The 21,260-nt window shown below is 41.7% G+C and overlaps 1 protein-coding gene across 1 annotated transcript in view; it reads left to right on the top strand.

Annotated features, from left to right (window-relative positions):
* The window catches only part of DCC (DCC netrin 1 receptor), a 652,649-nt gene that overhangs the window by 338,829 nt on the left and 292,560 nt on the right, over window positions 1-21,260 (top strand). Inside the window, exon 8 of the mRNA XM_063293179.1 lies at window positions 19,128-19,284. Within this exon, the coding sequence (XP_063149249.1) occupies window positions 19,128-19,284 (157 nt within the window). The remainder of the gene's footprint in view (window positions 1-19,127; window positions 19,285-21,260) is intronic.

Genomic DNA, 21,260 nt, shown 5'->3' with positions numbered 1-21,260 from the left:
ATTGGGCCAGGCTAATACCAAACCTTCTTTCTCCTTCCCTACTTTCAGCAGTTGCAACTGGAACCTATTAAGTCTGTGAAAATGCAGCTAATGAAAGGTGGAGTCATGCTAGGCATACTTTGTGATAATGGATGGAACTACTGTTAAGTGGACTACTCAAATGGTCCATGTGCATTAGACAAGAAGTACTTCACTGGTCTTTCATTTTTCTATTTCTCTGGCAAAGAGAGAGAGAGAGAGAGATTAGGCAGACCAAGGCTATGTTAGAGGAGAAAATATCTGAAATGGGGGGAGGGGAACTAAAATTGAAAAGAAAACTAAAATTGAGGGGAAAAATACCCTTGGAAACTACATTGAAAAATACCATGAAAATAAATAAATTAGTCGAAGGCAGATGGAGGGGCACAGTTGCTCCTGCAATATTGAAACAATGGGTTTCAAGCAACAAATGATTTTAAAAAAGAAAAGAAAAAAGCTAGAGATGTTAGGAAGGTCTGTGGTTCATGACCTCATGCACAGTATTGGAATCATTCTCATGCCTTTGGGGAAGGTAAAAGATCTGGGTGGGCTTTATTGGGTTAAGTCATTAACAGAGTTAAACATCATGTATGAAACCTGTTGCACAGCTATTGTGCAGTTGCCATTTTAGCAAGCCTCTCCATCTTCTCTGCCCACCATTGCATGAAAAGAAATAAATAGATTCATGCTGAACAGTGAACCAAGCAGCTGAAATGAGTGCTGGTACCAGATGCTTTTGAATTGGTTGGCCTTTTCTTGGTCTCCTTTCAAATTCGCAGCATTCACATGGTGTATGCTGTACTGCCAAAATAGCCATTAAACATAATTAATATAGTGTTTTTCCTCACTGGTTTAAAATGGTTTCCAACAGAAGGCTGCAGCCATAATATGGGCAAATTGTGAGCAGGAATGACATACTGGCTTTGTCTGCCCCAAACACTTATCTATGATTAATTTTACCATGGAGGACTCATTAACACAATTAATCAATTTTTTTAGTTGGCATACCAAACCCAATTTCCTTAGTTTGCTCACCAAGCAGGGACAGGAGCTGACTTCACAGTACTTGGTGGTCTAAAAAATCATTGACTAATTTGTGTAAGTACAGCCATAACCTCATCTCAATGAACACAGTCAACTCTGATCGGAAGGGGCTTTGAAGTCAGAGTAAGCTCTCTCTGTACTTATCAACTTACCTTTTTCCTTTCCAGCCTGCCAGCAGAAGCACCCTGTAAGAGATGGCAAAGTCAGGGAGGAAAGAATCAGAAGGGCATCCCCTTTTCTCCAAACAGAATGGCATCAACATCCTTCTGTATGCTGCCACTCTGTTTAAAAGAGAATTTTGTTGTTGTTGTTTATTCGCTAGTCACTTCTGACAAGAGAATGGCCAATGGCAATTCTTTTGTATTTTTAATTCTGACATAAATACGTTAGATGCCGGTGCTGAGGAAGAAGGGCAAAGCATGGATCATCTTTCTTTTCCCTAGAATGTGTTTGTTAAGGCTGCAGTGACATCTCCCTAGCATATATTTCCTTTGATCAAGGCTAGTTGTCCATATGGCAGGCCCAGCCCAAGAACAACAAAGAATTAATGCATTCAAACTCCAGTTCTTTATTTGCTCACACTGTATAGAAAGAATCTTCCCAGACTGAAGCTACTCTATCTAACCTAAGGGGAAATAATCTGGGCAGGGCTAGCCTGAACCTCTTAGTCTTCCCACATCCCTGGACTGTGCTTTCTCTGACCTTGCCCTCCTCCTTGGAATGCTCTCCCTCCTTCCTGAGAACCAGCAGCATTACTGGAATCCACCACACCATATTAGCATGTCCTGCTGGCAATGTGTCATTGTTCTTGTGATTTTAAGGGCTATACTTTAATTTTCCACCAACCTGAACTGGAAATCACATTGTTCAAAGGAGTGGTTTGCCATTACCATCTTCCATCTATATATATTACTTCCCTGTTTAGCCCACAGCTCAAGGGTTTTCAGGTGGTCTGACTACTAGACCCACCTAACTTTTCTGATATTGACTAGATAAAGAAAGGCTACCTGAAGTTGATTTTGACCCCTCTTGGCAAAATATGGAAGTGATCTACTATTACCTTCTTCTAAGATAGTTTTTTGACTTCCCAGGCTCCTAAAGCCTTGGAAAGTCCTGGAAGTCTCCTGTCACTGAGATCTGAGCCTGCTTAGTGTTGAGGCACATCCAAGTCCTGCAGCTGCTTCCATCTGCTGTTTTTCCAGATAAATGCCCATAAAAGGAACCACCAGTTTTAGTTGAACATCATCTTGATAATTTGCAAGAAAAGGCCAGTGCCATTCAATCATTCCCTGTCGAATGTTACAGTACCCTCATAGCCTATATCTGTGTGTGTGTTGTATGTGTATGCACTAAGAAGCAATAGGTCTTGCCCTTAATTCATTTATCTTGTTATACTTTGTGTGACATGCCAGCTCCTCTTAATCTTTAATAGCACGTCTTACAAGAAGGCATGATGCCCCTGTTATGACCTGATGAGCAATCATTTTCTTCTCTTTGCATGTGTTTATAGACTTGCCTTTAAATGTTCTGTCCTTGTGCTGGAAGATTGTATTATACCAAGAGATCTAATGCAAATCAGAGTGGTCTGTCTTTTTGTGTATGTCTATATGTTATTGTTTTTCTGGATTGCAATAATAAATACAATAATTATTTTAATAGAATAGAATAGAATAGAATAGAATAGAATAGAATAGAATAGAATAGAATAGAATAGAATACTTTATTGGCCAAATATGATTGGACATACAAGGAATTTGATTTCGGTGGAAGAGCTCTCAATATATTTACATAACATCAAAAATAAACAATAGTAAAGTAATAATTTTATTTACTAAAAGTATACAATCAAGACTTCAGCAAAGGATTGTTACCTTGTTGTGTCGCTGGACCTTGAGCAACTCAATGATGCCATGAGCTAAACCGTGAAGGGCCACCCAAGACGGGAAGGTCATGACAGAGAGGTCAGACTAAATGCGATCCCTGGGGAAGGTAATGGCAACCTACCCCAGTATTCTTGCCGTGAAAACTAAATGGATCAGTACAACCAGAGATATGTCAGTATGCCATCGGAAGATGAGACCCCCAGGTCGGAAGATGGTCAAAATGCTACTGGGGAGAAACAGAGGATGAGTTCAACTAGCCCCAGACGTGATGACGCAGCTAGCTCCAAGCCAAAAGGACAGCTAGCGGCCGACGATGCTGGTGGTGAACGGCGAATCCGATGTTCTAAGGATCAACACACCATTGGAACCTGGAATGTAAGATCTATGAGCCAGGGCAAATTGGATGTGGTTATTGGTGAGATGTCAAGATTAAAGATAGACATTTTGGGCATCAGTGAACTGAAATGGACTGGAATGGGCCACTTCACATCAAATGACCACCAGATCTACTACTGTGGACAAGAGGACCACAGAAAAAATGGAGAAGCCTTCATAATTAATAGTAAAGTGGCTAAAGCAGTGCTTGGATACAATACAAAAAAAGGATAGAATGATCTCAATTCGAATTCAGGGCAAGCCATCTAACATCACAGTGATCCAAATATACGCCCCAACCATAGATGCTGAAGAAGCTGAAGTAGAGCAGTTCTATGAGGATCTGCAGCACCTACTGGACAACACACCTAAAAGAGATGTTATTTTCATCACAGGAGACTGGAATGCTAAGGTGGGCAGTCAAATGACACCTGGAATTACAGATAAGCATGGCCTGGGAGAACAAAAAGAAGCAGGACATAGGCTGATAGAATTTTGCCAAGACAATTCACTCTGCATAACAAACACTCTCTTCCAACAACCTAAGAGACAGCTTTATACATGGACTTCACCAGATGGACAACACCAAAATCAGATTGACTACATCCTTTGCAGCCAAAGGTGGCGGACATCTATACAGTCGGTAAAAACAAGACCTGGAGCGGACTGTACTTCCGATCACGAACTTCTTCTTGCACAATTTAGGATCAGACTAAAGAGATTAGGGAAGACCCACAGATCAGCTAGATATGAGCTCACTAATATTCCTAAGGAATATGCAGTGGAGGTGAGGAATAGATTTAAGGGACTGGACTTAGTAGATAGGGTCCTGGAAGAACTATGGACAGAAGTTCGCAACATTGTTCAGGAGGCGGCAACAAAATACATCCCAAAGAAAGAGAAAACCAAGAAGGCAAAATGGCTGTCTGCTGAGACACTAGAAGTAGCCCAAGAAAGAAGAAAAGCAAAAGGCAACAGTGATAGGGGGAGATATGCCCAATTAAATGCAAAATTCCAGAGGTTAGCCAGAAGAGATAAGGAATTATTTTTAAACAAGCAATGCGCGGAAGTGGAAGAAGACAATAGAATAGGGAGGACAAGAGACCTCTTCCAGAAAATTAGAAACATTGGAGGTAAATTCCAGGCAAAAATGGGTATGATCAAAAACAAAGATGGCAAGGACCTAACAGAAGAAGAAGAGATCAAGAAAAGGTGGCAAGAATATACAGAAGACCTGTATAGGAAGGATAACAATATTGGGGATAGCTTTGCTGGTGTGGTCAGTGAGCTAGAGCCAGACATCCTGAAGAGTCAGGTTGAGTGGGCCTTAAGAAGCATTGCTAATAACAAGGCAGCAGGAGACGACGGCATCCCAGCTGAACTGTTCAAAATCTTGCAAGATGATGCTGTCAAGGTAATGCATGCTATATGCCAGCAAATTGGGAAAACACAAGAATGGCCATCCGATTGGAAAAAAATCAACTTATATCCCCATAGCAAAAAAGGGGAACACTAAAGAATGTTCAAACTATCGAACAGTGGCACTCATTTCACATGCCAGTAAGGTAATGCTCAAGATCCTGCAAGGTAGACTTCAGCAATTCATGGAGTAAGAATTGCCAGATGTACAAGCTGGGTTTAGAAAAGGCAGAGGTACTAGGGACCAAATTGCCAATATCCACTAGAGAATGGAAAAAGCCAGGGAGTTTCAGAAAAACATCTATTTCTGTTTTATTGACTATTCTAAAGCCTTTGACTGTGTGGACCATAACAAATTGTGGCAAGTTCTTAGTGGTATGGAGATACCAAGTCATCTCGTCTGCCTCCTGAGGAATCTGTATAACCACCAAGTAGCAACAGTAAGAACAGACCAGGGAACAACGGACTGGTTTAAGATTGGGAAAGGAGTATGGCAGGGCTGTATACTCTCACCCTACATATTCAACCTGTACGCAGAACACATCATGCGACAAGCTGGGCTTGAGGAATCCAAGGCTGGAGTTAAAATCGCTGGAAGAAACATTAACAATCTCAGATATGCAAATGATACCACTTTGATGGCTGAAAGTGAAGAGGAACTGAGGAGCCTTATGATGAAGGTGAAAGAAGAAAGTGCAAAAGCTGCCTTGCAGCTAAACCTCAAAAAAACCAAGATTATGGCAACCAGCTTGATTGATAACTGGCAAATAGAGGGAGAAAATGTAGAAGTAGTCAAAGACTGTATTTCTAGGTGCGAAGATTACTGCAGATGCTGACTGCAGTCAGGAAATCAAAAGACGCTTAATCCTTGGGAGAAGAGCAATGACAGATCTCGATAAAATAGTTAAGAGCAGAGACCTCACACTGACAACAAAGGTCCGCATAGTTAAAGCAATGGTGTTCCCCGTAGTAACATATGGCTGCGAGAGCTGGACCATAAGGAAGGCTGAGAGAAGGAAGATCGATGCTTTTGAACTGTGGTGTTGGAGGAAAATTCTGAGAGTGCCTTGGACTGCAAGAAGATCAAACCAGTCCATCCTCCAGGAAGTAAAGCCAGACTGCTCACTTGAGGGAATGATATTAAAGGCAAAACTGAAATACTTTGGCCACATAATGAGAAGACAGGACACCCTGGAGAAGATGCTGATGCTAGGGAGAGTGGAAGGCAAAAGGAAGAGGGGTCGACCAAGGGCAAGATGGATGGATGATATTCTAGGGGTGACGGACCCGTCCCTGGGGGAGCTGGGGGTGTTGATGACCGACAGGAAGCTCTGGCGTGGGCTGGTCCATGAAGTCACAAAGAGTCGGAAGCGACTAAATGAATAAACAACAAAATACAATTAAGAAAGAAAAAAAAAGATAATACCTCATTATCTTTAGGCTCTTTCAGAATATTTGTTGAAATCCAGTATCTTAGGAATCTACATGGAATCTTGGGGCACGAATGATCCATGTATTGATTGATTGGTTGATTTGCAAGTTTCAGCCTAACAAAATGGACAAGCATATATTTAAATGGGAAGGACATAGGAGGATATGGAAACAGAGATGCTTAAATAAGGAAAGGACTGTTCTGCCAAGAAATTATAAACCTGAATTATAATAAATTCAGGGCATTATTCAAAGATGCTGAAATGTTAGAAAAGTTTTCAGAACCATAAGTGCAGTTCTGCAGTGGAACCAATTACCCAGAGAAGTGATGGGCTCCCCTTTGCTAGGTGTGTGTTGAAGCAAAAGCTGGATAGTCACATGTAAAAGAAGTTTTAATTGGGATTCTTGCATTGAGCAGGGGGTTGGATCTGATGGCATCAGTGGCCCTTTTGATGTCAATGACTCCATGGTTTCATGGATATCAGTGGCCCTATCATGAAAAGTGTTCACAAATAAAGGCCCAAGAAAAGAGAGGATCATGCAGTTACATAACTCCAGCTTCTAAACACGTGGTCTTTCTGACCCCATCACAAGATATACTAAGTTATGTTCAATCAGAAACCAGGAATGTGTCACTCTCTTGAATTCAAAAGTTGGCACTCTAATTGAACAGATCTTTGGATACCATTCAAAAATGAAGTCACTTTGATTTATACTCTTCCTGAACTTGGAGGCTAATGGCATAGCCTTAGGCAAGTCACTATCATGTCTTACAAGGGAGACGTTGAGGATAAATGAGTTGAAAACTGTGAAGTGCTTTGCACACTGAAAATGCCTATGGAGATAATTAAGAGTAATGGATCAGACTGTTAGATTCCTTCCTGAGTCAGCCACTGTGCAAGGCCAGTGAAGAAGCATCACTTGTTTGAAGGCCTGTATCAACCAATGTGAAAAATACTTCCTTGGTCAAACGTCTTGACCAGGAATAAAGTGACTGAGCATGCTTACTTTAAAAAAAGACCTGGTGATTTAATAAGTAAGCTGTGAAAATGTACAAACGGATGCCGCTGTAAAGGATTTGCTTTTTCTGCACTGAATTCTGGGTGTGACCCTAACCATTTGCAAATGCAGAATAGGTATATGCAGGTGGATTGTTCCATACTAGCAGCAAGTGTTTTATCAAGTACATCTCCATTTACATAATAAAGAAAGAAATAAAAGACAGAGGTGAAGGTTGCATGAAATGACAGCTGAGCGCACACTTATACCAGCCAGCAGAAATTCAGCTTGCTTCCAGTTTTATAATCCTTTCTGTAAAGCTTTATTAATTTTTCAGAATATAATTAAAATCCAAAATACAGAATATAGAACAGATAGAATACAATTCTAAAAAAGAAACAAGAAAAACTAAAACAGTGCAAGAAGAGACAGAAAAATATAAAAGACAGATGACTTCCGACCTTCTCCAACACAGATATAAAAGCACATAAAATTAATCTCTTACTCTTGATTAAGCATGTAGTAACATTATTTCTCTAAAATCAAACCATTTAATCATCAAAACCCCAAATCAGAACTTCATTTTTTTCCGTTACAAGCAAATAGTCCAAAAGCAGCTTCCAAATAGAAACAAATCCAGGCACAGTATTTTCTCTTATCAGTGCTGTCAGTTTAGCCCTTTGCGCCAGTTCTGTTAACTTAACCATCCAGTCATCCATGAGGGAATTTGTGTATCCTTCCATCTTTGAGCATATAAGAGTCTTGCTGCTGTTACCATATACTGTATAACAACAGAGTTCCATGTTGCTTCTCAAACTGTTGGTCCATCAAACCCAAGAGAAACAGCTTCAGTTTCAACATTCTCCTTTTGGGAGATGGACAGTGATAAATTTGATAAATAAATAAATAAATAAACAGTTCTATAATCCTTTCAATTGCTTACTTGGAAATAAACATACTGTTCTCAGCCACATTGTTCACAACTTTATTTGAAACTATGGTTTGCTTCGTCAGTGTCTGTTGACATTGTTGATCACCCCCCTCAATTCATCCAACATCCCAAACCAAAATTAACTGTATTATGGTTTATTACAATGTAGTTTCCAGCCACTGGGGTTTGTGTGTGTGTATGTGTGAGTGTTTAAAACCTTTGCTGATTGGCACTGATTCAGGAATAGTAACAAGTTGATACAGATGAGAGTTTAATGCATTATTGTTGTTACTAACAGTAGCAGTTGTTTGTTGACTTGTACAGGTGGAAGGGGCCCTTTCAACCATCATCTCCAACTCAATGCTATTACTTTCTATGATTTGGATACTTTAGTTGATGCAATTCAAAATCATGCTGGCCTTATTTCAGTCACTGCTAATTCATATCCAGCTGGTAATCAACTACTTCTTACCAAGCCAAGAGGCTCCCACCATATATAACTGTGTGTTTGATTTTTGTTTCCTAAATGGAGAACTTTGCATATATCTCTATTACATTTTATCTGTTACTTTCAGCCAGTTCCTTTAATCTGTCAACCGGGCACTGAATTTTCTGATATGTTTTCTTTTCTGATAAGCATTCTCTTCACATCCTCATCTGAGTCACTACTAAAAATGTTGAACCCAGGTCTGAATTCTATGGTATTTGATACCACCCTTCAGTTTGATGAGGAATGATTGTTGAGTACTCTTTGAGTGCAATTTTCATGCCAGTTAGCCAGCCCACACTTAACTAGCTTGCTAGCCAGAAGGCTGTGGCACTTTGTCAAATGCTTTGCTGAAATCAGGTTGTATTATTTCTACAACATGACCACAATCTGTTAAAGACACATACCCTAACAAAAGAGATCAGATTAGCCTGGCAAGATTTTGTCTTGACATTCTGGGGTAATCATCACATTATTTTCCATGTACTTACAGATCAATCCCTATCTAATTTGTTCAAGAAACTTCTGTAATACCATAATCTGACTGGTTATCTCATTGTAGTTCTGCAGAATTTGCTTTCATCCCTCTGGCAGACAGGAACAATATTTGCCCTTTTCCAGTTGTTTTGCACTTCTCTCATTCTTTAGGATTTCTCAAAGATAATATGTAAGTTCAACCAGATGTAAAGAAGTTCCATCACTACCCCAGGATATAATCCATCTGACACTGTGAATTTAAACTCATACTGAGTAAGTATTCCCTGCCCATGTTTTTCACTCTCCCTCTTCAGCTTCTTCATAATTGCCTTCACTCTTCTCAAAGAATATAAAGCTCTCTTTTCAGTTCTAGGCTCCTTGATTATGTTGATACTTGGTGACATGTTCCTCTTTTCATCTCTTATACTATACGTATGATGTGGCTGTTTTGGTTATTGTTGTTTTCAAATCTTTATTAAGATTTTGTGAACTTATAGTGAATGTTTCAGCTATCTTCCTTTTTTTCTTTGTTTAAATTTTTTACCACTGTGCTTTTACTGTATTACCATCATTTTTAGGAACTTTTAAAACCCATTTTTAATTCTTTCTTTCACTTATTTTTTCTGATAGGAGTGCTACAACTAATTGTTCAAAGCTTATTAAATTCCATTTTCTTGAAGTCCAACAGAGGCATTTGACTACACTCAGCTGTAGGTTCCCTTAAACTCAAGAACTCCAGCTTTACATATTCTTTTATTCATGTTCCTGTTACATCCATTCCATTCATTTCGAAAGCTGCCTGGCACTCAGGTGACCAACTGAGTACTGCCCCTGGGTTCTTCACCTTGCGTGTGTCTCCCAACCCCTTGGTACATAGTAAATCAGTAAGGGGCAAGGCAATTTCAGCAAACCCCTGGATAAACTGGCGGTAATAATTGCTAAATCCGAGAAAACTTTGTAGTTGCCTCCTGGTATGTGGGCGTTCCCACCCCAATATCGCTTGAATTTTAATGGGGTCCATCTCAATACCCTTGTCAGATATCCTATACCCCAGATAGTCAAGTCGAGTTTTGTGAAACTCACATTTTGAAAGTTTGGCATAAAGTTTGGCACTCCTAAACTTGCTAAGCACCTGCCTAATGAGGCGTTCGTGCTCTTCCTCAGTCTCTGTGTAAATCAAAACATCATCTAGATACACCAGTACCCCTTTAAACAAATGATCATGTAACACTTCATTAATCAGTTGCATAAACACCCCGGGTGCCCCCGCCAACCCAAAAGGTAGGGCTTTGTACTGGAAAGAACCCAATGGACAATTAAAAGCAGTCTTCCACTCATCCCCCTCTCGTATGCAGATGCGGAAATAGGCTTCCCGCAAATCCAGCTTGGAGAAAATTTTGCCCTTTGACAAATGGGCTAACATGTCTTTTATTAACGGCAAAGGGTACTTGTTTGATACTGAGACTGCATTTAACCCCCAGTAGTCTGTACAGAGTCTTAGCGTGCCATCCTTTTTGTCCCGGAACAGCACGGGGGCTCCGACAGGAGAATTTGCTGGTTCGAAAAAACCCCTGGCCAAGTTTTTATCAACAAAGTCCCGCAGCACCTCAAGCTCTTTTTGAGTCATTGCATAAATCTTCGGCTTGGGCAGTTGAGCGTTGGGGACCAACTCTATCGCACAGTCAGTTTTTCGATGAGGAGGGAGTTGGTCCGCTTTCATCTCCCCAAACACATCAGCAAACTCCTGGTATCTATCTGGTAAGCCCTCCAGAGGTGTCACAGTGAAACGTGGGGTTGCCACTGCAGCCCTCCCCACTGCAGCACAAGAAGCTCAGTCCATCGTAGGGGCTTGGTAAAAGCCATCTGAAAAAGTTAGAGTCCTGTGTTCCCAGTTTATGTAGGGGTTTCTTTGGACCAACCAGGGAATCCCTAGGATGACCAAGGGATGACCAACAGGTGCCACTACAAACTTTAGCCCCTCACGGTGGCTACCTAATTGCAACGCCACCATTCCTGTGAAATGGGTTACCGCCTCCCCCGCTTCTGAACCATCCAGTTGGGTGAAAACCATGGGGTGCTGAAGGGGGAAGCTGGGTAGGTCCAAAGCAGCAACCACATCTGGGTGCATTAAGCACTGTGAACACCCCGAGTCAATTAACACCCAAACCTCAACAGTCTTCGTGCAGGAGCCCAGCTTTACCTTCACATTCAGAGTGGGACAGTTAGCACTCACCAAAACATCTTTGTGCCCATCCTCCTTCACCCGCCCACAGGCGCTTTTCAGAGCAGGTGGCTGGCGTTTCCCGCCGGCTCTTTAGGATCGCTTTCCTCCTCTCCGCCGAAGTAGGGTACCTCATCAACTTCGGTCTCCCCCTTGGCCGCCATCATTTTCCTGTTCAGCGATGGTGATTTGCCCTCCGCTTTTCCTGACCAATCCACTGCCTTGGTTTTCAGGTAAGCAGCCACCCTGTGGCCCTCCTTCCCGCACCAGAGGCACTGCCCTTTGGTGTAACGCTGCTCCCTCTCCTCCTCCCAGGCTCGATATCCTGGCTTCACAGCTGCTGCAGCGGTTCGGGGTCCCTTGACGATCGCCACTTGCCTTGCCGCCCTCTTGGTCTGCAAGAAGGTCTCTTTGGCATGCTCAGCCTTCCTGGCCAGCTGTATCCATCCATACAGGGTGTCTATGTTGTCTCTGCCCAACGCCCACCTCAGGACCTCCGTATTCAGACCCTCTTTGAATCGCTCTATTAAGGTAGACTGGGACCAGTCATCAACCTTCCCAGCCAAAGCCTTAAACTCCAGGGCTTAGTCTGCTACTGACCGTTGCCCCTGGCTGAGATCCTTTAAAGCCCTTTTTGCTCTTTCTTTGGCTAATGGGTCTACAAGGTGCAACTTCAATGCCCACAAGAATTCTTCGAACTCATCAAGCTCAGGAGCTTTGGCCTCGCTTAACTGAACATACCAGTCAGCTGCCCACCCCCAATGCCCTGTTGGCAATGGCATTTATCTTGGCCCTTTCAGAATGGAAATACATATAATACAGAGGTATTTAATACATATAAATTCATCCATATAATTCCTTGCATTTGTGAGAAAGAAAGACAACTTAGTTGGATCCCCATCAAATTTGATGGCAAAGTCTTTCACTCCCACTCTGGGCGGGCCCCGTACAACATCTGGTTGCTCGATCATGTCCCTGGTTGCTGGGGATCTCCATTCTCAAGGGGGGATTCTGGGAGACGAACTCTGTGAGGTCTTGGCTCAGCCCTGTGCCATCTCCTGTCTCTCTCCAGCGGTGGTGCTGCCGAGGGGGGGGGAAGGGGACGAGTACTGGCACTTGATTCCCCTTCGCTCACCTGGGGCCTCCATGCCATGGACATTTTCCTAAACATATACTCCATCGACTCCAATTTTGCCTCCACTACCCTTAGCCTCTCAGGGGTTTGGGAGTCCTCCTTCCCTCGTCTGTCCGGCTGCTTCCCCTCCGTCCTGACGACAGTTGGGGATAACAGGTACTGCTGCTTCCAGGATGTCCTGGACATCCCTGGTAGGGGTCCCTGCGCCTCATCCCAGGTGATCAGCTCGCCTGGTGACTCTCTGGTGGTTTCGGGTGCTCTTCTTTCTCCAACCTCCTCTTCCTCCAGGCTGGAACTCGAACCCTCCTGTACCCATGATGGTTCTGGAGTAGGGTTCTTCTCTGTTCTCCTAACCATGGAATCGGGCACCCCGTCGCTCGCTTCCTCGCTTCCACTGGTCTTGGGTTTGGGTTTGGTCATTGCTAGCTCTACTCCCTCACAAGATCAAATCTGGAAAGGGGCTAACGGTAAAACTTTTAGATTCTCAGCTTTATGTAATGATGCCTATCCTAATATACTCAGACTCACAAGCAAGAGCTTAATAATATCTGGTTTATTAAAGAATAGTGTGCAAATACAAAGAAAGCTGAGAATGAGCAAAAGCGCGCCAAATACAAACTAAAAACCCTCGGTGCAAACGTAATCCCTCCCCTCGCCCAACTGTTTCAAATTTCCCACCCCAGGTGCTGGTAGTGAGTTCTGCTGATCTCCTGGGAAGAAAACCTTAAACACACTGGATAACCCAAATACATTCCATTCCACTGAATACAGATAACAACCCCTGCAGAAGGAGCCCACACAGCCCCTCCCAAAGAGAACACGCATCAGCAACTTGACATGTGAAACGTCACGATGTACAATGCACATTGAAATGGTGAACATGACATTCACTACATTTCCCCTCTTGATTAGGGTTGGGCAAGATTATTTGGAAGTGATCTCTTTCTGCCTTTCTTTAGAAGAATGCTATCAGCATTCAAGTATTTCTTGGAAGAACCAAGTTTGTCACAGTTTGTCTTGCACCAGATTTGGGGATAATTACAATTCACCCTCACTATGGGGATTTGATGCCTCTCTGAAAGATCTATAGTTTGTTTTTGGATCACATCAACCACACCTTCTCTTTTGTGGAGGACAGTAACAGACACCATGGAAGTATTGCTTTACTGATCATTCTACTCTCTATAGTATAATTCATTCACATGGATTTTCGTACATATGTGAATATTTTCAGCATACAATGCAACATTTCTTCTCTTTCTAATGCTTCTTGTCATTTTGAACAAGTTACATTTTTCAGTTGCTATATTCTGATCATGAGAATTATTTTACCAAGTCTCAGTTATATCTTGTGTGTGTGTGTGTGTGTGTATGCATGCACCTTCAAGTCAGTTTTTGACTCCTGACAACTGCCTTGACTAGTCTTTGCAGTTTTCTTGGCAAGGTTTTTTGGAAGTGGTTTGCCATTGCCTCTTTCCAAGGGCTGAGAGAGTATGACTGGCCCAAGATCACCAAGCTGAGTTCATGCCTAAGGTGGGACTAGAGTTCATGGTCTCCTAGTTTCTAGCCTGATGCCTTAACCATTACACCAAACTGGCTTTCTATTATATCCATTTATATCTGTTTACCGCCCTAACATAAGAGTTTAAGGGTCTCTATCAGACAGCTGAGGACGTTGCACCTGAACATGTTCTGACATGAACAAGACCTAGTTAACAGCTTAGGTGGCACACAGACTAAGATCTTATTATCCTAGCTTTGAAACGGATGTGGTTACTGGGACAATTGCATCTTCTCATCTTAAAGTTTTTTAAAAAATAAATAAATAATGGAATACCTGTTAAGTCAAACTCATTTCCCGTAATAAAAATCCAAGTTCATCTTATTTCCCATGCTTTGAATATTAATGTACAGTATAGACAACAAAGACCATGAATTTTCTAAGTCAGTGTTTTTTCTCATTTCACTGAGCAATTTAATGTGTCATGAGTACTGATGGTGAGCAGGAAGGGTCCCCCATCCAGGGTGGAAAATGCATGCGTAGTACTGAGGAATTAAGCAGCCATTCAAAGAGACACAGATCAGGCCCGCCTTAGCTTTTGGGGTTTATATGTCTGGGTTTTTCCCACACTTCTTCAGTTTGTTAGGATTCTGTTTATGTAGCAGTAATAAACACTAGAGACCTACTCCTCGTCTCAGCATGATTTCTCACTGTTAGGACATAATGGGCCTTATTACAATAATGTTTCTACTTCCTTCTACACTGCATTTGTCTCAATCTGAGGTCCTTACTTCAAGGTTTTCATCTCTGATCCCCCCAGGATACAATTTAAAAGTATGTCCTTGGGGAAATGTTGGAAGCCATGGAGATCACTTTGAAGAAATCATCCTTCTCCAAAGTCATCTCCATGGCTCCCTACACTTCTCCAACAACATACTTTTAAATTAAAAAAAATTGGACAACAACAGGTGCTGAAATATGTATTAACCCTAGGGGTGGGAGAGTATTAGAAAGATACTCAGACTGCCCCCCCCCCGACTCCCTGGGATATAAGAAGGAGGGAAGGGAAAACACAGGCAGATTTGCAAGATTCTGTTACTGTAGCCTATCTCAAGTATAGTTCTAGTGTTCATGTAGAGTCAGTTTCCTGACCTGGTCTACCTTGTAGATATGACAGGAAATACATTTGTACCAGTCAGTGTGGACACAATCCATCTTATGCCATCATTTGCTGTAATTGAATCAAAGTTCTCAGGACCAAATATTTTCTTTTGTTTCCAAGCCGGTTGTTCACCTGCAGTACTGTTATTTCCTTTTCCAGTCCTCTACATTAAATGGATAGATGGGGCCATCACCTGAACCCCCAGATTTGTAATTCCTATATCTCCAAAGCTCATGGTGGTATGGTTGGGTTGTTATTGGCAATGTCCCCCCGCCCCCCGCATGTGGGGACATGGATATTTGATCCATGTCCCCACATGGATCAACAGGAAGGCATAATAGTGGATTTTGTTTTATCATTACATTAATCCATGTTCCCATAACACAACACACTTCACAAATGTGTTGTCACAAGTGTGATGGAACCAACTGACATATGTTGTTTCTGTTTTTATGGAAGTGAATCACCAACTTCCACAATTCTTCTCTTTATCATCTTAAAGGGTGCTCCAAATATATGCCATTTGTTTTCAGGCAGGGGCTTAAACATTCATTTTACTAGGAGTTCAAAATGGCTTACATGGGTATCTCTCTTCTTTCTATCTCCTCAATAGCCCTCCACAGCAATACTCCACCAACAGCAGTTGGACTGAGAGGGTCATCTAAAATCACCCCCTGAGTTTCCATGGGGGTGACTTGAGCCTCGGTTGCAGATAATGGCTACAGTCATATCACTTCATCATTATTTCATTTCTTAAGGCCTCATTGGTGGAAAAAAAATGTCAACTCATTATTCTTTTCTCAGGATGTGAAGTTAGCCAAGTATGAACTCTAGATTTAGAGGAAAATTCCACCAGCAACTTTCATTGCCAAACTCCTGTTAGCCCTCCCTATCTATTTCTTCAGGGTGCTAATTCCTTGAAAATCCTTTCTCTCTCTCCCTCCCTCCCTCCCTCCCTCTCTCTCTCTCTCTTTCTTTCTTCAGGGAAATAGATGGTAATATTGAGGTTATATTGAGAAAAAAATAACACAAAGGACGTTTGCTGAATTTTTAAAAATAGGTTCTTATACCGAAATCAAAGACAGTGCCAGATAGGCCAGCTATCTGTCCTGACAAAGTACATTTCAGAGGAACTTCTCCAGTATCAGTGGGTTAACATCATGCTGACCAGCAGCAAAGAAAAATAATTCTGTATAGAGAGGTTAGTCAGCCTGTACTTACATGTGGGGGGGTGGGTAATTTATATTTAATATAATATAATTTATATTGAAGTATTGGTCTTTCTTTGTTAGGGCTTATCTTGCTTTCATCATCTGTAAATTTGACTTGACGGTATTTACAAATTAGGGCTAAATACAAGATGAAGATTTTTCCACTTAGGACAAATGAGGTGGGATAGATGATCTTCTTAACAAAGAAAGAAAAAGACAGCAGGTAGGAAATAATCACCTTTGAGTTTATATTCTCTCCTGGATTCTACTTGAACATGTCCATATTGTTTTCTTGGTAACAGAGAGGAGTGGGTAGCTATTGTCTTCCCCTTCTAACAAAATACTTGGTTTAATTTTTATTTTACCAGAGGAAGGGACTCAGTGGCTGTTCTGAATTTGCATTGTCTTTAATTTCTTCTTAGATTTCTTTTTACTCTTTCTTCTCCTTTTTAATGGAGATCAGAGAAAAAGTCCTTCAGAACTCATGATCTAATTCTTCAATCTCTACGATGCTGAGATTGACAGAATCTCCATCTCCCCACAGTAGAGGACTGGATTATAAAATTGATGGAGCTTGCAGAAATGGCAAAACTGACCAGTTTTGACAGGGAAGAAAACAATAAAGACTTTTTTAAAAGTCTGGAAGCCTAATATGAACTTTATGCTGAACGGGGAAAAAAACTGAACTGATGATTTATGGTTTTGGGGATTAAAAAGGGTTAAGAGGGAGGGGAAAGAGTAAGATGGTAATTACTTGATAGAAAGAAGGGCAGAAGTCAAAATTCTATTGTGAATTTTTTTTTCACTTCTTTCCTTTTCTCTTCTTCCCTACCTTTTTTCTTTTTCTTCTTTTTCTGTTAGTTTTTAATATTTTTATTGTATTGTAAAATTCTAATTTTTTTTTAAAGGCAACATCTCAGTCTCAGCTTTCTTCATCCACATCCCTATAGTTAAAAGGGGAAAGCTTTGTGCATTCCCACAAACATTGACCTGCTAAAAGTGGAGGCAAGGAACTGGCCAAGTACTGTAATGCCTATTTTAAAGGTATATAATGTTAGCTATGACTTCTCCTGTCCTTCGAGAAAGGCAGAGCAAAATGTCTCTTGCTTCCTTTCTTTCCACTGTGGCTGGCAGCAAGAAACCTTTGACAGATCTTCAACCACACACAAAACTTGTTGACTGTTGAAGGTGAAACTTTGGTACAACCATGAATGCCTACTAAGACGGATTCTTTCCCTTTCACTCCTATAAAGCCATGGCGGTCTATTTCCCTGAAGGACGAAAGAGAAAAGGAGGCAAAACTCGTCTCAGCAGCCTACCCAAGGGAACATTTCCCTCCCACTCCTCAAATTACCTCCAACTCTCAGATCCAAAGGATTCTCAAAGTCTGCAGTCTGTTTGCTTTCAAATATTTACTGTGTTTTCATTTCTGATCCTGTATGTTGCTTAGAAGGGACGTGGTGGCGCTGCGGGTTAAACCGCTGAGCTGTCGATCGGAAGGTCGGCGGTTCGAAACCGCGCGGCGGGGTGAGCTCCCGTTGCTAGTCCCAGCTCCTGCCCACCTAGCAGTTCGAAAACATGCAAATGTGAGTAGATCAATAGGTACTGCTTCGGCGGGAAGGTAACGGCGTTCCGAGTTGTCATGACGACCACATGACCCGGAAGTGTCTATGACAACGCCGGCTCCAAGGCTTAGAAACGGAGATGAGCACCGCCCCCTAGAGTCGGATTCGACTGGACTTTACGTCAAGGGAAACCTTTACCTTTACTATGTTGCTTAGAAGCTCCTCAATTATCCTACAGAGATACAAATGACTGTAATAAATGCGTTTTACTTTACAAATTTCAGTCTCACAATGTGTGACTGATTTCTCAAATATTGCCCCTCTTCAGTTGCTTACTTGTAGAAATTAATTTATTTCACAATATTGGGGGAAGTTTTCATTTTAATGCCTTGTTTCCCTTTGCAATGGTTGTTCTTTTTTAATTATTATTTAATATTCTGTTTCTGAGGGGTAAAGTTACTGTAGTCCAGCTATTTGTGGTGTGCTTTCATCTTTGGACACTTGCGTGAGAATGTACGCCAGTTGTGTCACTGGGAAGACTTAAGAATGGCCAAAGACATTCCTGGGATGTATCTGATTCATTGAATTCTTAGGAATAATCTGCCCATTGTTCTTAAGGTGTAGCATTTGTATGATATTGACCTGTAAAAAATCTTGCCAAAATCCAACCTCGTTAAATATACCTACAAAAATGTTGGGATATGACACTGATATTCCCATCTTTTTTCTTTAAAAAACCCTGCAATTTAAAGATCCAAAAATCCACACATGGGTAATAATTTTACTAGAAACAACAAAAATCGCACAAAAGGGTGTGTAAGCTTACGGATGTTTATAGGGGTACCGTATCTGGACTGCAGAATCCAGATAGCTACTAGATGGCAGCAAAAAGCACAGGTTTGTATCTCTTGGCTGTCAACTAATACCCAGGTTTTGCAGCCCAGCTGTGGTGTTCCTGCTATGAAGAATTTGTAATCAGGAAAGTGAGTTAGAAAAAAGAGGAGGAAATTTTTTAAAAAGGCTAATATATAGTTCTGTACCAAATTGCATTGTTGATACTTTTAAAAGACAAGTGTTATGGCTAGTTCTTTTTTTTTTCCTTTTATCTCTTTCTCTCTCTTTCCCTGTGTTCATCCTAGTCACAGCTGACTTATCTAGCCCTTTGTTTCCTGAAATGTTAGTTGTACCTATGACAGTGCTTCCCACCCACCCTGCAACTCCTACACCACCTGTCTGCCTGATGAATTCCTCTCCTTCCCCTTCTTTAGCTATCCCAAGTTCCAGTGTCCTCCCCTCTGCTCCCCGAGATGTGGTCCCTGTCTTGGTCTCCAGCCGGTTTGTCCGTCTCACTTGGCGCCCACCTGCAGAGGCAAGAGGGAACATTCAGACCTATGCTGTCTACTTTTCCAGAGAGAGCATCAAGAGGTAGGTCTAGATCATGTTCAATATCTCTAAAGTAACAGGAGGACTTCTTCACCCAGGAAATTCAGATTCTGCGACCTGTGTGGATTATACAAGCTGAGTTCCCTAGACTTACCCTAGTGATTGAAGCAATAGATAGATGATAGGAAGATAGGAAGATAGGAAGATAGATAGAAAGAGATAGAAAGATAGGTAGAAAGATAGATAGAAAGATAGATTTTGAGTCTGTATGTATGTGTAGAGTCTGTTTCACCTACTCTAGAGAAGACTCTCCTCTCCTTTATTTTTAAGCTTACCACTCATTTAGCTAGCCTGTGATCATTGTGTGTATTTGTCTATGTGTATGCAAGCTGTACCTGAAATGAAACAAAATATAAAATGCATGGTAAGAATGCTTAGTTAAAGGAGGAAGGTAGGAACAGAAACCGTTCATCCAGTGATCATACAGAAAAGGTCTGGCAAAAAGATGGATCTTCAGCAAATACCTAAAAGATGAAAAAGTACGTGCTTCACAAACTTCAGAGGGGAGAGTATTCTAGAAGTTAGGTCCCACTCTGATACAGGCCCGCAACTAGGGTCTGTGTCACCTGGGGCAAACATGGATTCTGCACCCATTTTGGCACCCCCCACACTCATTTTGGTGCCCCTCCAGCATGGCATCTGGGGCACATGCCCCGCTTGCCCACCCCCAGTTGTGGCCCTGCTCTGGTAAACCCAGAGTGAAGCCCAGCTGTCACTCTGTGGTTCTCGGAGGCTTGCAGTAAGACTTCCCCCAACAATGAGGAATTGACAGATTTGTAAAGATAAAGATGCCCCAAGTTCAGGGCCTTCTATGTCATAAGCAACACCCTGGACTTAGGGAGATATATTACATTTTCTTGAGACAAATGAAATATATCAATGTATTTATAATATGTATATAGTTTCTCAGGGGAGAAAAAACATAGCTGTGTAATACGTTGTTCTGAAGTATCATAAGGGTCAGGAGATAAATGCAATGGATTCTCACTCACCTTAGGTAAGATACAATTCTCAATACTGCATGTTATCTAAACAGTATAATGTTAGCATCAGATGCCGAGGAGAAATTTAGAAATAGTAATAAGGTCTCCTATTTTTGAGATCTCTTCATAAGGCAAGTAGACTAAAAGTCAATTAAGAGATGATTAAGAGTAGTTAGGCATCAGGATGGAAACTGGGAGACTTGAGTTCAAGTCCTGTCTTGGGCACAAAGTCAGCTGGATGACCTTGGGCCAGTCACTTTCTCTCAGCCCTAGGAAGGAAGCAATAGCAAACCACTTCTGAAATCTTGCCAAGAAAGCTTCAGGGACTACAGTAGTCCAGGCAGTCACCAAGAATCAGACATGATCAAATGTAAGGAAAAAAAGAGAAAAAGAGAGATGAGTGGTTGTGGGGAGAGTCTCCATCTGTTTTAGCCTTCCCAGGTAGACCAGACAGGAAACAAGACCAGATAAGGTAATGTTACTTCCCTGTAAAGCTACATTAACAGAATCTTGAAAGTCTGAAAGTACAAATCTCCTGCCATCTGCTTTACACCCCAAGAAACTAGGGACGGTCCCTTCTGAGCCTCTTGCCACACCCACTATCCAGCAGCAGGCTATGCTGTCTCTTATCTCACCATTCCCTAGGCAGCATCTCTTTGCCCTTTCTCCCAAGGTCTTTCCCGCATACTATGACATTCTTCAACCATGCAGAGAAGTCCCACATGTGAAGACAAGGCAGTTCAGCAAGGTCAATTGGTCTCAACCACGTGTTGAGGTGAAGTCAAGTGCCTCATCATCCTGCAGAATGACAGTGCTTCATACAACTTTACCAGTGAAGTGCTTTCAATAATTCATCAGCTAGCATAAACTGAAAAATATAACATTTTGACTTCTTTGTGTTCTGGATGTTTATCATAGGCAAGTGTTACTATACTATGTTGTTATTCTACAATTCATGAGAGCTAAGCTTGCTTA

The sequence above is a fragment of the Candoia aspera genome, chromosome 2 (genome assembly GCF_035149785.1).
Source record: "Candoia aspera isolate rCanAsp1 chromosome 2, rCanAsp1.hap2, whole genome shotgun sequence".
NCBI lineage: Eukaryota > Metazoa > Chordata > Lepidosauria > Squamata > Boidae > Candoia > Candoia aspera.
The sequence above is the reverse complement of the archived record's forward strand: the minus strand, read 5'-3'. Positions and strand labels throughout refer to the sequence as shown.